The following is a 16075-nucleotide window of genomic DNA, read 5'->3' as shown; positions in this document are numbered from 1 at the left end:
TTATATGCAACATTTTCTTCAAATGATAATGTGAAAAGTCATAAACAGACTCTGTCTAAACCATGATGTACAACTAGAAGTGTGTGGTGGGCCACGTTCAGTCAAAGAAAAACATAGCAAAACATTAATTCAAACAGAAACGGTTGTGTGTTGAACACCCTGCTGTGTACTAGTGATGTGTCGGTTGCGAACGAACCGGCTCTTAGAGCCGACTCTTGAGGTGAACAACAGGAGCTGGGTCCTGATTGGAAGCCGATTTGTTTTTTTTTCTCCTCTTTTTTCTGTTAAAGCTGCATGTGATTGGTCAAGATGTGTGGTTGGCGCCTTTTGTGTCCACACTGAAAAGAAGGGGGAGGGGAGGGATTACAGACACATACAGCAGTGAGCAAATGAACAGGAGGGAGACGAGAGAGAGAGAGAGAGAGAGAGAGAGACAGAACATGCGCTACAGAAAGAGACAACACACTGGAAAGGTGAGAAAATGAATGACAGCAGGAAACGCAGTAAAATTTGGACACATTCATTCATTGGTGCAGTTGGAAGAAAAAAGACAAGCAAGGGTACCTGCTATTAATGAAGGTGTCAGCGTGTCTACTGCAACTGTTGCTGCTGCTGCAATGTCTACAGCATCATCAAGTACACCACCACAACCCACCTAGACCTACAACCCAGAGCTCTATGAGCCAGTTTTTGCAAAAGGCTATGACCCCAGCAAGACAGAACACAATTGAGGAGGAACTGGCTACAATTATTTAATTATTATCATTTTTATTTTTTGTTGTTGTTGTTGTTGCATTATTAGTATGAAAAGCAGATCAGACATGACCAGAAATAATAATATATACTGCTAAATAAAACAAAGCATAATTTTGCATTGTTTATTCTTTTTCAGCTATGTTACAGCCTCTAAAATGTTAATCCTGCGCAAGGGTCTCCAGAGAGTGACAGCTGAGCACCAGACCAGAGTAACCACAGGGAAAGTGAAAGAGTTGGTGGATGCTCTCTGTGTATCCATGGACAGAAAGTTCCAAAGAATGGAATATAACACTGTTCTGTCAGAAAAAACATTCTTGACATAAGATTCAAAAAGCTGTCCTTTAATGATAATAGAGCGGTTGATGAAGCTCTTCAGAGAATAATTGCAGCATATATATATATATTTATTTTATGTGTGATAATTGGCAGTAAACATTCTAAAAAGTGGAAATTGACAGGGTTGTAAATAGTGTTGTTCTTGCACAATATTTGTCCCTTAATTGCCCTTAGGATACTGTTATTGAGCTTACCAGTTTTGCATAACAGGCAGATGTTGCAGATGATGATGCTGTTGTAATTCACATAAACAAGGAAACATGTCCATCATAATTTTAATGTTAACAGTCCAAAATGAAAAGGTCATATACACCTTTCCTATTGGGTTAAAGAGCCAATAAAAACATGAAAAATACTTTGTAAAAGCGAGAGGTCAGTAGCAGCTTTCATGTTTTCTTATAACTTTTCAATGCCCCCCCCAAAATATCTGTTGTACCCCCCGTGTCTGTCAGCCAATCAGAGGCTGTGTAACTTGTTTGAGAGAGTGCTGATCCTTAAATGCATTAATGGAGCCATGCACTGATCTCAACATGAGATTCACCCTTCAAAATAAAATTTTAAAGTTATTTACCCTATTCATACATTGTAAATAAGACAAAACAAAATTAAACAAAATAAAGTTCAAAATAAAAATAAAGTGAGCTCATTTTCTTAATTAACACACAAACCTATTTCACCCTCCCCCGAATTTTTTCTAGACCATATGATGTACACAACCGCATGATATAATGTGCATGCACCTGCATGCAAGAAAGTGACTTAAACTTACTACTCCCATGTGCATTTAAGTGTACCTGGAAATCATGTGACAGCTCAGGGCAGAGACGCTCATACTGTGGCAGCAACTCTTTGGGTCTGTCTGGGTCAGGACGACGACGAAGTTTGTTAAGGTCAGTCTCCAAGTCGTCATCCTTGACAGAAAAACACACATACACACAGTGACTCTGAATCTGATTATTACATTTTCAACATCATGTGCAATATTACTTTTCATTATCATGGGTGATATTATTGATCTATTACATTTAATAGAAGCTTTTAATTTCATGTGCAATATTAAGTTAATTATCTGATGAAATATAACTTTTTATTACTTGTATCACTGATAATACTTTCAGTTCTATCTCATCTTAACATACCTTAAAGTATCTTATCTTGTCTTACAATAGACCTCTGTATTTAAACATCGGCCCATATTACCACATTACAACCAGTCAAGTATTGTTACATTCAAATATGGCATCAGAGCAGATGGCAGAAAACTGATTGACTTAAGAGGGAGCAGACCTCTGAATTACTAGTGTGAGCATGAGGCAAATTTCACTATTATCACAGGGCCTAGTGGTATTTGGATTATATATGACTCAAGAGTTAATGAAGGAATCAAGGTCATTTATTTATCTTTGTGAAACACAGGGTTGTAGATCTGTCATGCTACACACAAAATACAACAAAAATAATTAAGTTCAGAATGGAACAGAATGAAATATAAAACAAATTAAATACAACAATATCTACAGCCATTTACATTTACACATATACAGCAGCAGCAAGATGGCAATAATAATGTGGTCAACATTGTCACTTGAAGATCAACCATCAACTTTGCATTTGTGCACAAAGCCTCTGGTAGGTAGGAAAACTGCCAGCTTGGAACTCCTCTGCCTGAAGTGCAACATCTTGATCCAGGATGTTGGGTGTCTCTGTAGGATGTGGCACAGCAGTCTCTGATTTCCTGTTTCTTGGCCCATTTCATCCATGATACTGCTGACTCCCACACTTCATTTTTAATGCCTAACAGTGTAAATCTGTCATAGGTAATACGTGTTTTAGCAATAAAGCCAAAATAATAACAGATTAAAAAGTTAAAAGAGAAGTTTGATGGAGCTAAAGAAACTCAACATTCAGAATCTGAACACATTTAAAGTGTGGATAAAATTCAGCCGCTTCTCAATTTCAAAGATTTCAGAAAACATTGTGGTGCAGTTACTTGTAGTTCTCTTCCAGGGAGAGAAGCAGTATAAGGACAAGATCTGGGAGGGAGATCATATCTTCCATTGTTCTTTTCATCCATCCCTCTTTGTTCTTCACATTCGGCTCCACTTCTGCCATCTTGCACTGCCTGTCACTCCCTCCTCAGACTGTTTTCTCATGTGAAATTGTCTTCTGTTCTCTTGAATATTTCAAATGACATACCTCTCCTTTCATCCCCTGCCCCCCAGCTCCTCCCTCTATCTATGGGACTGCCTATACTCTATTTTCCCTTTCATTAGCCTCTTCCATCCCATCTTGTTTTTCAGCTTTCTCTGCATCCTCCCCCTTTGCACCTGAGGGGTGTACTATGAAGCGAGATTAATGGGTTAGCGAGCTTTGTTGAGTCTAAAGCCAGGATTTTCAGTGTCACGAAGGTGGCTCTCTTTTAACCTGGCTAGATCATCACGGTAACTTATACTAAACTCATAACCTGGTCGGGAGAAGGTTATGTTCAGAGTTTATGATTAAATCGTCTGTAAAAAGCGCTGTTCTTTAACTAATTATTGTCCTAACAAGGTTGTTTATGAACGATATAGCTTTTAAACTGAGGGAGGAGGTTAACAATGAAAAATTGCTGAGCTGTATGTTCGTAATATCACCGAACGAATCCATATAATGTAAAAATGTAACAGCAGCACAAACTGTCTGCATCGCGCTGTCATGATGATAACCTCCATTTGGTGATGCAGAGTCATTTTCCCCGTTTGCTCCAGATCATATTAACACTTTAAATTGACATGGTATATAATCCACACAGTAAAATAATGATGAAGCAACTACAGATACTTTGAATACTTTTTACTGTTATCTGTTTTGTCTTGGTGATATTGCAGCTCAGATCACTGATTAGAAAATTCATCATCATTTATCACCAGTGGTGGACAGTAACAAAGTACATTTACTTGAGTACTGTACTTAAGTACATTTTTTGAGTATCTGTACTTTACTTGAGTATTTGTTTTTGTGGAAACTTAGTACTTTCACTCCACTACATTTCAAAAACAAATATTGTACTTTTGACTCCACTACATTTCTAGGAAGGTTGTTGTTACTTTTTGACTGAGCGCATCGTTGAAGTCAGCTGTTGCTGTTTTTTCTTTTCTAAAATGCAATTGGTCACATGCTGTGTTCCTCACAAAACACAAGAAAACAATCACAGTAGCTCCTCTCAAATGGGACTGATGTAAAAGCAGAAATACGTCCAGGTGCTCTGTAACAAGAACAAGCAAGCTCTCCCTCTTTCATTCAAACAAAAAGCAGTAATGGTGACAGCAGGACAAAGACAAAATTAAATCTCAAGATGTTATTATAATTATTCATTATTCCAGGTAGCTTTTAAAGTTGGAATGTTTTTATTGGGGTGAAAAATACCACATAATGCATGTACATACTGCCTCTGAAGACAGAAAGAAATCTCAGTTATTTAACAGACTTGGAGAACTCCAGTTGGCTTCAATCTGCTTTTATAATGTGATTTTAATACAGTTACATCAGAAAATGACAACAGCTGTCCTTTTTGGTTTTGATTGTATTTCTATGCTGAAGTGTTTATAGGTGTTTCTATAGGCTTTGTGTAGCAGAGTTGTTCTACAAGCAGGTCAGTGCATCATTAGATGGTTTCAGAGAGTTACAAGCTTCTGTAAATGCATCATGAAAACAATACAGCATGTATTGATATTAGAAAATGTACTTTGTAATATGTACTTTTGAATACTTAAGTATTTTATAAACGTGTACTTCTGAATACTTAAGTATTTTTAAAACCAAGTACTCTAGTACTTAAACTCAAGTAAAATTTTGACTGAGCAACTTTCACTTGTAGTTGAGTAATGTTGTGCCGTACAAGGATTACCAATAGAGGTCCACACTTTCTTTGTTAACTTTGGGGCCTGCATGTAACCATAAAAGCCTGAGACCACATGTTGGCTCCCAAGAGAACAAAGAACAGAGTCAACCCCCTCTTTTTGGATGACTCAGCAGAGTCAAACCCCAGCAGAACCCCTGCTGACCAGCAGGGGTCCCCAGGGAACCCACAGCTCCCAGTGGGTGGGTCGGAAGCGCACCCGAAGGCAGCGCTTCCGACTGTGACTCCCATAGTCAATGGAAGTGACCAGTAACTGCTCCTAAAGTTAGAAACTCGCCCTACGTGGCGACGCTTTAGAAAGAGTTACTACAGTGCAGCATTAGACGCGTTAGGCCTACGGATTTCCCTCGCTAGTCGAGCTGATTTCCTCTCCTCTCCTCCACCCTGTGCACCGAGGAACGCAGAGCCGCCCGGTACGAGACCACGGAGTGACCCTCTCGACCGGATGCCCGCGGATGCGAAGCCTGGCAGATAACAAGGACTGCCCGCTTCAAGAAGAAGGATAAGTACCCCTTCTTTCCGAGTGATTCCCCGCTACGAGCCGGAATTGACTCGCCTTGCCAGAGACTTGCCCCTCGCCGAGGATCACAGAGCCGCCCGGTACGAGACCACGGATTGACCCTCTTGACCGGATGCCCGCGGATGTGAAGCCTGGCAGATAACCAGGACTGCCTGCTTCAAGAAGAAGCATAAGTACCCCTTCTTTCCGAGTGATTCCCCACTACGAGCCGGAATCGACTCGCCTCGCCAGAGACTTAACCCTCGCCGAGGACCCGTTAGCCGCTGGAAGCCGCTAACCCCGTTACCTCTGCCGCAACCAGGATGCACGAGGAGCGACGACACATCACTCCACTTTCTGCAAAGTAAGAGGCTTTAGCTCTGGGCAGATATAAGATAGTGTGTGTTTTCTTTTATACCAGCTGTAAGGGCTTTTTAATACGGACCGCCACGTCCGGTTTTATGCTGCAATTTTTAATGTTGTAAGGACATTGTCTGTGTTACTGTGTCTCTTCTTCTTCCGCTCATTTGTGTCTGCTTGTGATACATAGTGATCCGACCTCATCGGACTGCTACTGTGTCGCCTCGCACCCGGGATTGGTCAGTACTTCGGCTGTGTTGGTTCAATGTCCAGACTCACGCCGCTCACCAGCTGAGCCGAGCGCGTCTCTGCGTAACACAGACGGGTTACTGCACCTCAATACCGCCTGCGTGACGACACCCTTGAGTGCTTTTCTTTCTCTTTCTTCTTACTAACCTATGCTTGGAGCCAAGCTACTTGAATCTCCCGCTACCTGCTCTCCTCCTTTGTGGTGAGTCATGTGCTTTCTTGGCGAGCCGCCATTACGGGCGTGGTCAGTGGCCCTCGCGTGGCGTAGCCTGCAGCGTCACCGCCGCCATCTTGCCACGTCTTACCCCCACTCGGGCTCACCCCCCCCTCTCTCACACACATCTCTCTCTCTCTCTCACACACCTCGTTCACTCACTAAACCACTCACTTGCTCACACACACACACACACACACACACTCTCACACACACACACACACACACACACACACACACACACTCTCACACACACACACACACACACACACACATACACATACACACCCTTCTTGATGCTTGTTTGTAACATGTTATAGTTAATAGGGTTTATACAGCAATGTTGATGTTGATTGTAAATTAATGTCATCAGTGTGAATAAATCCTGTTATGCTATAAAGAGAAGTTGTCCTGGTTTTTCGTATATATTGTGATAAAAGCTGGTTGACAAAGTCAGTGCTCGAGCTCTTGAGACTGAACGTACGCCCGATCATTGGTCCGGGTTTTCCCAGTGGTGCCCCGTTATAAGCTAATTAGAATATTATGCTTATGTAATAATTAATTAATTATTAATTAATTAATCCTTTTTTTTATAATCCATGATTAATATTATTAATTATGAATTATTGCCAATGATCTTATGTAGCTCCTTCCCTGCACAACAGTAATATTTGACCAGGAGTATCCATACTTTGACTCAAATACTGGGGTTGAGTACTTTGTCCACCACTGTTTATCATAGACCAGGGGTATTCAATTAAAATTCAAAGAGGTCCAGTTAGAGAAAATTTCCTAAAGCAAAGGTCCGGAACATCATAATGTCTTACTTTCTGGAGTGGGTCAAACCAGTAAAATTTAAGTAAAATCTATCGATTATTCTGCCGATTAATCGAGTAATCAGATAAGAAATATTGTGTCTTCTGCATTTTTTTCTATTACATTACTTTTGCTTTATTTAAGAACAATGGTAATATACAAAAGAGAAGATAAGACAGGTCTATTAAATGAACAACTATAAATTGCTAAAGTAAAAATACTCAGCAAAGTAACTTTACTTTTAATGTAGATTTACTTTTACTGTTTTCACTTTACTTTTTACTTTTTTTTTCCAAGTACAAAGGTAAAAGTAAAGGTTGTAATGTCTGCAGAAACCACAAACAGAAGAGTGAACTAACTCTTTTAACTGAAACAGTCACCAGAATGTTTTGTTAACATGTTAAAATCACAACATGTTTCTTCTGGAGCAGGACAGACGCTCCCAGACCCCCAGAGGACAGGGGACAGGGGACTAGTTTACCAACATGACACCTTTTTCTCCTCTTATGAGTTTGCAGGTCTGTATTTAATCATCAAAAAATAACAACAAGAAAACCATTAAAGTACAACAACAGCAATAAAAATGTTGATTTTTCAGAAAAGGAAACAATAACATGCACAATTTTTAAATTGTAATTAAGTAAAAACACTAATATCACAATGTAAAAATACCTAAGTAAAGACTGTGAGTATATTTTTCCATCACAGCAGGTCAGTGATCAGTGTTTCAGTGACTCTCTGTGGATCAGTGAATAGTGTTTTATTTACGGTGGCCTGCCACATTAAAAACATCGACACCACGACATGATTTTCTATTTTTGGAGCTGCGCATCTTTTTCGGTCGTGTCTAGAAGGTAACTCTTCAAAACTCTATTTGCACAACTCTTGCGAGATTTGTGTTCGTTATTTCTACTAAAATAATCAAACTCTCGCGATCTTTCGCGGGTCTAGGGTTCCCTTCTAGACACGACCCTCTCTGTCTCTCTGTCAGACTACAGACAGCAGACTGTCTGTAAACAGCACGATGTAACACTCTGCAGAGTTTCACACAAACACTTTATTTGTGTGGACACAAAGGTTTTGTCATTTTTATTTTTTAATCAGTCCGAGAGGACGACGGTATCAGTGATTGATTAGTGATCAGTCTGCCCTCCTCTCCTCCCTCACCTGTTCACTCTGCTGTGAGAAGGTCTGAAAGTTTCTCACAGAGAAACACAGACTCTCCTGTTTTACGTTTAGGCCTCTTTATACAGTTGTTTAATTTTATAAGTGCATCTGGTTGGTGTCGATGTCATTAACCATCACGTTAGTTTCTGTTGTAATAAACTTTGTCATTAACAACAGTCTCCTCCACACGCAGCTTCTCTGCAGTTGGTCTGTGTGTTTCCTGATCAGATAAACCAGCGGCAGAAAGACGAGAAAAGTTGCGCCAGTTAAAATAGAAGCGTACCGTCAAAATTTCAAATCTATTAATAATTTATTGGTTATAGGTCCGGGTCCGTATAGGACGGCGTGTGGGTCCGGACTCGGACCGCGGTCCGCCATTTGGGGACCCCTGTCATAGACAATCTTAAATCAGTTACACTCATTTTACATTGGTTTGGTCAAAAACTTCAGTGATCTCCATGCCTCTGTCATCATAGGACAGTGTCAGACAGACTTCCTCATGTTTAAATCTGCTGTATGGAGTTTTATTGTTTAATGTGCAGTTTTCATGTTAGAATAAACCGCAGCATTAAGACCGCGTTTAGTCCATCAGTAATTTTCTAACAGCATTCTTCTTCTCCTGCTTTATTTGCAGCAACAATGTTGCTTTTTGCCATAATGTATTTGTATGTTTTCCACAGCTCATAATTATAACAACTTGATGATTTTGACTTAAGTGGCTCGCGATCGCTTCATTTCATGCGGAAGAAGAGTCAAATGACGCAACAAACGCCCCTTTTACGTGAGTCTGAAGACGAAAGCCTGGATTAACAAAGTGAGTTGATAACCACCATTGTGATATCCGTTATCTCTGATTGAGGTTTTAGGCTTTGTCGATCCAGATCATGCAAAGAAAGCCTGGCTGTGATGAGCTTGCTTCGTAGTATACCCCCCTGGTCTCCTTAAAGGAGAAGTGTGTAATTTTCAGTGACATCTATTGGTCAAAATATAGATTGCAACCAAGAAGATTTCCCCTTAGGTCACCGCTTCCTTTTCAAGTGTACAGAGACCGTCATGTGAAAAAAAATGTTATATCACTCGCCACGACTACTCTTTCCAGTGATGGTCTGTTTACAGATAATTTTCGACAATGTGTTTCATTGTTAGTCTCTATAGATCACAGGTTTCATGTAATATCGTGAATATAACTATAATTAGCTCCACAAAGTGGTCATATTTTGGTGAGCGGCTTTGCATGGTGATACACGTCAACACTGGCGAAGTGTTGTAGTTGTTTAGTGTGATAGTATGATAGTTACGACCGGACACATATTTATTCCCCCTTTACAGAGTCAAAGTCTCAGTTACGGGTCAGGGGTTAGAGGGAGAGGAGGAAGAAGATGACAGAGAGGAAGAGGGTGAGAAAGAGGGTGCAGAGAGGCCGAGGTTATGGTGCATCAGGGCCAGATGAGGGAGAGGTGTGAGTGGGCGAACAGAGTGGAAGCTTCGCTGGAGGATCAAGAGGAGTGATTTGAAGCTTTCCAAAGCAACCAGAGAGAAAGAACGAAGGTATGTATTTAGAAAATTGCTTTGTTATATTCCTGATTGAGTGATATGAATAATCCTAATCCAATACAAAGTACATACAATATACAATACAATATTTACAGCTCTGTTGATGTTAGTGTTGCGTGTCGTTTGATGAGTAATCTCAGAATAACATGTAATCTCAGAGTAACGCGAGTCATCATTACCTTGGACTTTACTGAATGATAATAAATAATGCAGAGGAGCAGCATCATGCAGCACGTGTTACTCTGAGCAACTTTGAACAGCCTGTACATCATAAACTGCAGTGATATTAGTATATTACCAACAAAATATCAAACATCTCATTAACCTTCAATGTATTTTTCCTGCGTATTATTTCTTCAGAGACTTGTTGAAGAGATGACCCTGGAGGAGCACAAGCAGCTCACCACACAGCTCCTGAGGAGGCAGCCAGGACTGTTTGATGCCCTGATGATGCATCAGCTCAGGCATGGTGCCCCACCTTTTACTGGAGTACCAGGGTATAATGGTGTACTTGTGGTAACTGTAGGAAAATGCTGAGGGGGCCTGGGGTTGACAACAGGGAGTACCAACACACAGCCTGTAGGCATCAGGGACAAGTTCTCTGATCCCACTGGACATCAGAAAAGTTTCATACCCAGAGTCTGAGTTTCCTTCCAGGCCTTCTGGAGTGTCAAAACAGGACCACAAGTACTCACCAACCTGTGTATATGTCATCAGGGAATCAACCAAAAGTTTTATTTGTTTTACATTACACAGATTATTTATTTCTGTCTTCATCCCAAATGGTTTACGGTGTCTTTCAGCTAGTTGAGGAGAATGGACTATCCTTCTACCTTTGCTACCTTTAGGAGAGAAACAAAATATACATAGTGATGTCATACAGGAGTATTTAACTATATTCCATGAAGATGTTAGAGTATGCAGATTTTCATCCCAAACAAAAACCACACCTGATGATTCAGTTGATTAACAACCACCATCCAGATATGAGGAGCTAATTAATGAAAACATTTTTTTTCTTATCTTGCTGTGATGAAAACTACTCATACTCTTAGCCAGCAATGGTGCAACAATGGTTTAATACCCCTGATGTAAGTATGTATACAGCCACTTTATGACTTATATCTTATATCATTATAATGAATGTATAGGCAAACAATAATAAGTAATATAGTGATAAAACATAACCACAGCATTTTCTATACATGACACATATGGAAATATAACATTAACATAAACTATTAGTGAAAAACCTATTAACCAGCTGAGACATGAAAAGGTTTTCCCTTCATAGGAGGTGATGTTACAGGATGTTTGTCATAGCTGCAGAAACATAAAGAAAATATGAGCTACATGACACACACACACCTGTAACACATCCTGTTACATCCAACGGTGCAGAGAGGAATGGCTCACCTGGACATACATAACCACACTAAATTATAGCTATAACTCATCAACCAGCAGTCAGCTACAGCCACATTAGCTCTACACCTTTTTAGATAATAGCATCGAGCAGCCGTGATCCAATCATGATAACGCCACCAGATATTTCAGCTCCTGATCATACTTTTGAAACAACACGCAAAGTTACGCTCATGGTAACAAATACATATTATCGACAGAAACACAGCACGAATACATTACTTGTGTCAGTCATTAGCGTTATGCCCTTGGCCATGTTGTATCGTAACCTAACCCTATCTCATAATAAAGTGAAATTACGTGTGTAAGATGAATTACCTGTCCAGCAGAAAAGAGGAAACTTTGGTGTTACTGTGAAAAACACCACACTGATGTTAGTCCTTGTTTTCTGCCGTCTCCTGTCACGCTGCTGTTTGGTTTCTTCATGTTTTCTCTTCTTTGAGGATGAGAGTTCACAGTCTGCTTCTTTTCCTTGTGGTAAATAATAACTATGATCATCCACTGGTTAAAACTGTGGTTGTCAGCCTTCAGAAAACAAGATAGTTTGCCAGTAAACACTGTTGTCTGTCCTCCTCTGCGTCATCTGTATTAATGCTGCCGAGTTTACGTAACACGTCCGCTCTGTGCAGTTGCAGAAAACATGGCGGTGCAAGATGGTGGCCTCTGTAAAAGGCGATCCGCTCCCTATGTAACTATAAATGGGTATTTCTAAGGTGACACAAACATAAAGATTATGAGTTTAAGTTTATTGATAATAATAAATAACACTTATGTATAATATATTCACTTTCTGTCAATAAATCCCCATAAATATTACACACTGTACCTTTAACTTAATTCAGTTGTTTATTGAAATTATTTTCCTCTTATTATTTTTTTCATTTGCCGTTTGGTTTCATTCATGCCAAAAACTGGCCTGTTAAGTCTGCAGAGTCCACGAGTCTCTGTGTATCTAGTAGAGTAATGGACATTTCTTTTCGGTTAAAAGGGATGTATTGTTGTGTATTGTTGTAAAATGGGGCCATGGATGGCAGTCTTGGTACTGAGCTCTGTGGTACTTTTTCTGTTTATCTGTTCCATTTTTTCTCTGCTTGATTCACATTCACGAGGGAGAAACTAAACATTGGACAATTTACTGCTCAAACTTTTTCTCCATTTTTCATTGATCTGGTAAAGTTTTACTCAGCTTTTAGTTGAAGAAGCAGCAAGTCTTTGCAGGAAATGCCATCAGGGGAAACGAGGCAGAGCAGTCGTTAAACATCACGAAGCAGCAGGGACTGCAAACTACACTCCCATCAATCCATCTAATGAATGTCCGCTGGGTGAACTGCTGCTCCTAAACAGAGCAAACAGACTTTTTTGCAGATCTGCCACCCTCTACCAAAATCTGGTTTGTTGAGCACATCCCAGAGATTGAAACTACAGGAAATCCAAATCCTGCATTAGAACCGTCCAGTGGAGTTCTTATTGAAAATGGGAAATGGGAAAGTGGAATCTTGTTCTACAATATTCATTATTGATGGCCGATGTACAGATATCACAGTGTTAAGAAAACATAACAGTCCTTGTTTAGAGTGTATTTTCAAAAACTGTAAACCACTTAATTCACCGCAAGAGTATTCCTTTTGTGTTTGGTGTTTGGCTCCTTCCTTTGCTATGGCATTGTGACATGTAAGAGGGGTTTTTCAAAACAAAAGAGAACTGACCAATTAGTGCCAAGTACTCATGATTAGCCAATCAGTGCCAAGGGGCAGGATTACGGCCATTGTCAAGCTGTTGTTAAGGGTTGTCAAGCTGTTTTCTGCAACCTAGGAGGAGTAATAGCAACGTTGGTGATTGCCATGGATGCTGCTATAGATTCTGTTTTAGGTCGAGTAAAGAAGAGAGCTGTGTAGATCAGTTCAGGTTGTAATATAATAGTTACTGAAAGGCTGTGTGTTATGTTTGCTGCCACAGAAAAGAAATAAAAGTCCATGTTTATGTAATATGCTTATGCAGCTGCAGAACTAGTGTAGCTAATTAGCAGCTATGATCTAACTTTATGTTGGTTCATGATCAGAAGAAAACGTGATTGTCTATCCACAGCTTCCAGGAGGGTGCGCTGGAAAGCAATATTATTCTGCAGCTACAAAGCTTATTTAGGAGACCTCTGGTTGCTATTTCAACCGTCTTCAGCCCGAGTCGTAACTGCAAAGTAGCTCACATTAGCTTTTCACAGTCTAGGAAAATTCTGCTGTGAGTAAACTGTGATGGTATTTGTTGACTCAGAAAACAAAATTTGGAATGCAAAACTTATGTTGCGAGTGGTGATACAAGTTACTGTTTTTCAGCAGATATACAAACCTTAGCCAAAATCCATTCATTTGCATTGTTTATTAGGGCCTGAGCACAGAATTCACCATAATGACCTCAAAATCAGTGTGTGCCATCTAGACTAGTTTGTGATCGAAAGTTATTAAAAGATTTAACTATTGTTTAAGGGTGTGGCCATGGCAATACATTGAATTTTGATGTCTTTACATGTTTTGGGCTTTGACTTGCTCTTCCTAGCAGGCTGACCATATCCAACTCAAATCAGGTAAGAAAGGCCTTAAGACCTTGGCAATGCTATATTGTGAAGATTGTGACATATTGTCAAAAGGCTTTGCTATGATGGCATGGCGAACCTCCATGTTTTGCCAAAACACAGGAAGTTATATTAACTACAGTGCACATGGTCGAATCTCCCTGAAACTTCACATGGCTGATAACAGTCCAGTTCTGAAAATATGGTAGGACTTTTGTCACACTTTAAACAGGCTAAACAATTTCACCATATTTTATACTGAGGCAATCAAAAAGTAATGGAAAGTAATAGGGGTGTAAGGATTCACTCATGCATCCAATGCATCAGACTTTAATGCGTAAGATACAAGTGCATGGCTTCAGACGGCCTGTATCAGTAAAAGAACATGAATCAGAAACCAATTGATGCCTCTGCCTGCACCGCTACTACTGGACGCCTGCTGCTGCACTCACACAAAACAAGCCCTTGCTCCTCCCTCCCCTGTCTCTCCTCTTCATTTTCTCAAAACAAACTGCACTGAGAACAGTGACAGGAGTGATATTGTACCACATTGCACCACCAAATGTTCATATTGCACAAGCGTAGAATAAGTTTTGGGTTTTATAAGAAAGATGAGAGACCCACAGAGACGTCATGTCACAGTAAGAGTAGGTAATACGGAGGATCACTGTAGAAATATTAATATTTTAAACAGTTTTAAAGTTCATAGATTCTCATTTAGGCTACAGGATCTCATTTACATGAGTCTCATTAGAATCTCACCACTGTAAAGTCTCCTCTCTGTCTCTCCTTTTAGTATATTTAGTAAAGTTATCAGTATTTCTTTTTGCAACTAATAGCACTCTACGAATGTAGTATTAATTGAATCAAAAGATTCACACATTGCATTGTCTTGTATTGCATCATACCATATCATATTGTATTGTATCGTATTGTATCATATCGTGACAGAGCTGAATCGTATCGAATTGATGGCTATTCAAAAATTATAAGATATATCGTATTGTTGAATATGTATCGAGATAAGAATCAAATCTGTCTCAGTCAGTAAGATACACACCCCTAGACAGATATTCAATATTGTGATACTTGGATTAGGTTACTGACTAAAGTTTTTTTTGTTTTTTGTTTTTTAAGTTATGTTTTTGAGCTTTTTTTACTTTATTGATTGGGTGAAGAGAGGGAAGATGACACACAGCAAAGGGCAGGAGTTGAACCAGTGGCCACTGCAGAGGACCAACCGCCTCCACACATGGGGCAGACGCTTTACCAACTGAGCTACTGGGCCGCCCCAGTTACTGACTACAGTTTTAACATGTAATTTGTAACATGGAATGCAAAACCTGTAGATATGACTGCAGCAAGAAAACAGTTCCTACATGAAACTGGAGAAAGAGACATTGCTGTTGAACTTATTTTTTTTTACCACAAGTCAAATGTTATTCGAATGTCATTTGGTTCCATTATTTTCGAGAGAAGACAGACATTTTCAAAACTCTGCAACTCACCAAAACTGTCTAGATGGATAAACAGATGAGGAGAAAAAATGGATTTGGGGATGATTGTCCCTTTAAACACTGTATCACCAGTAGTTTTACCACATGTCTGTGCACGGTTGGAGATGCAGAGAATATTTTGCTGCTTTGTATGAGTGATGTCTTTTAAAAAGAGAGCTAAATGTTATGTTTGATAACCATAGCCAGATATACTAACAGACATACATGCTAACAGCCGTTCACACTCACCTGCCCAGGTTAATTTCATCTGCAGTCAACACTCCCAAACAATTCACATGCCACAGTTTGTTTGATGTGAATCTTGTTAATTTGTTTGTATCCTCACTCTGTTTAAATGGAGTGAACATATTCTCACACTGTGGGGTTACACCAGCTCTTTTTTCTTATATTAATCATGTGTTTCTTTGTCTTTGACTTACTGTAGTTGTTGGGGGTGGTTCACTTCCTAGTTGAGCAAAAGGTGTGTCTGAGGGGTGGGGACTCTTAAATCTGAAAGTCAGCTCATCAGACCAAACCATGTGCTGCCAAGTCAGAGGGGGGGTCAGGCTTTAGTTAGTTTTTGCCTTGTATTAGATTTAGCTAGAATCCATCTTGTTTTCCCCTTGTGTGTTATTCGGTTTGACTTGGTCACTATATATGTTCACTGTTGGATCCACAACAGTGTGATACTGGAAAAACAGGAAGGCATCTTTATTCCATACAACAAGAAGTGGGTACA

General features: G+C 39.8%; 1 protein-coding gene across 1 annotated transcript in view; it reads right to left on the bottom strand.

Annotated features, from left to right (window-relative positions):
• Positions 1 to 16075, bottom strand: part of agbl1 (AGBL carboxypeptidase 1) — a 219332-nt gene that overhangs the window by 143175 nt on the left and 60082 nt on the right. The window contains 1 exon segment of the mRNA XM_084733981.1: positions 1887 to 2003. Coding sequence (XP_084590107.1) covers positions 1887 to 2003 — 117 coding nt within the window.

Source organism: Lutjanus erythropterus, chromosome 13, assembly GCF_056507025.1.
Source record: "Lutjanus erythropterus isolate fLutEry1 chromosome 13, fLutEry1.hap2, whole genome shotgun sequence".
Lineage (NCBI taxonomy): Eukaryota > Metazoa > Chordata > Actinopteri > Lutjaniformes > Lutjanidae > Lutjanus > Lutjanus erythropterus.
The sequence above is the reverse complement of the archived record's forward strand: the minus strand, read 5'-3'. Positions and strand labels throughout refer to the sequence as shown.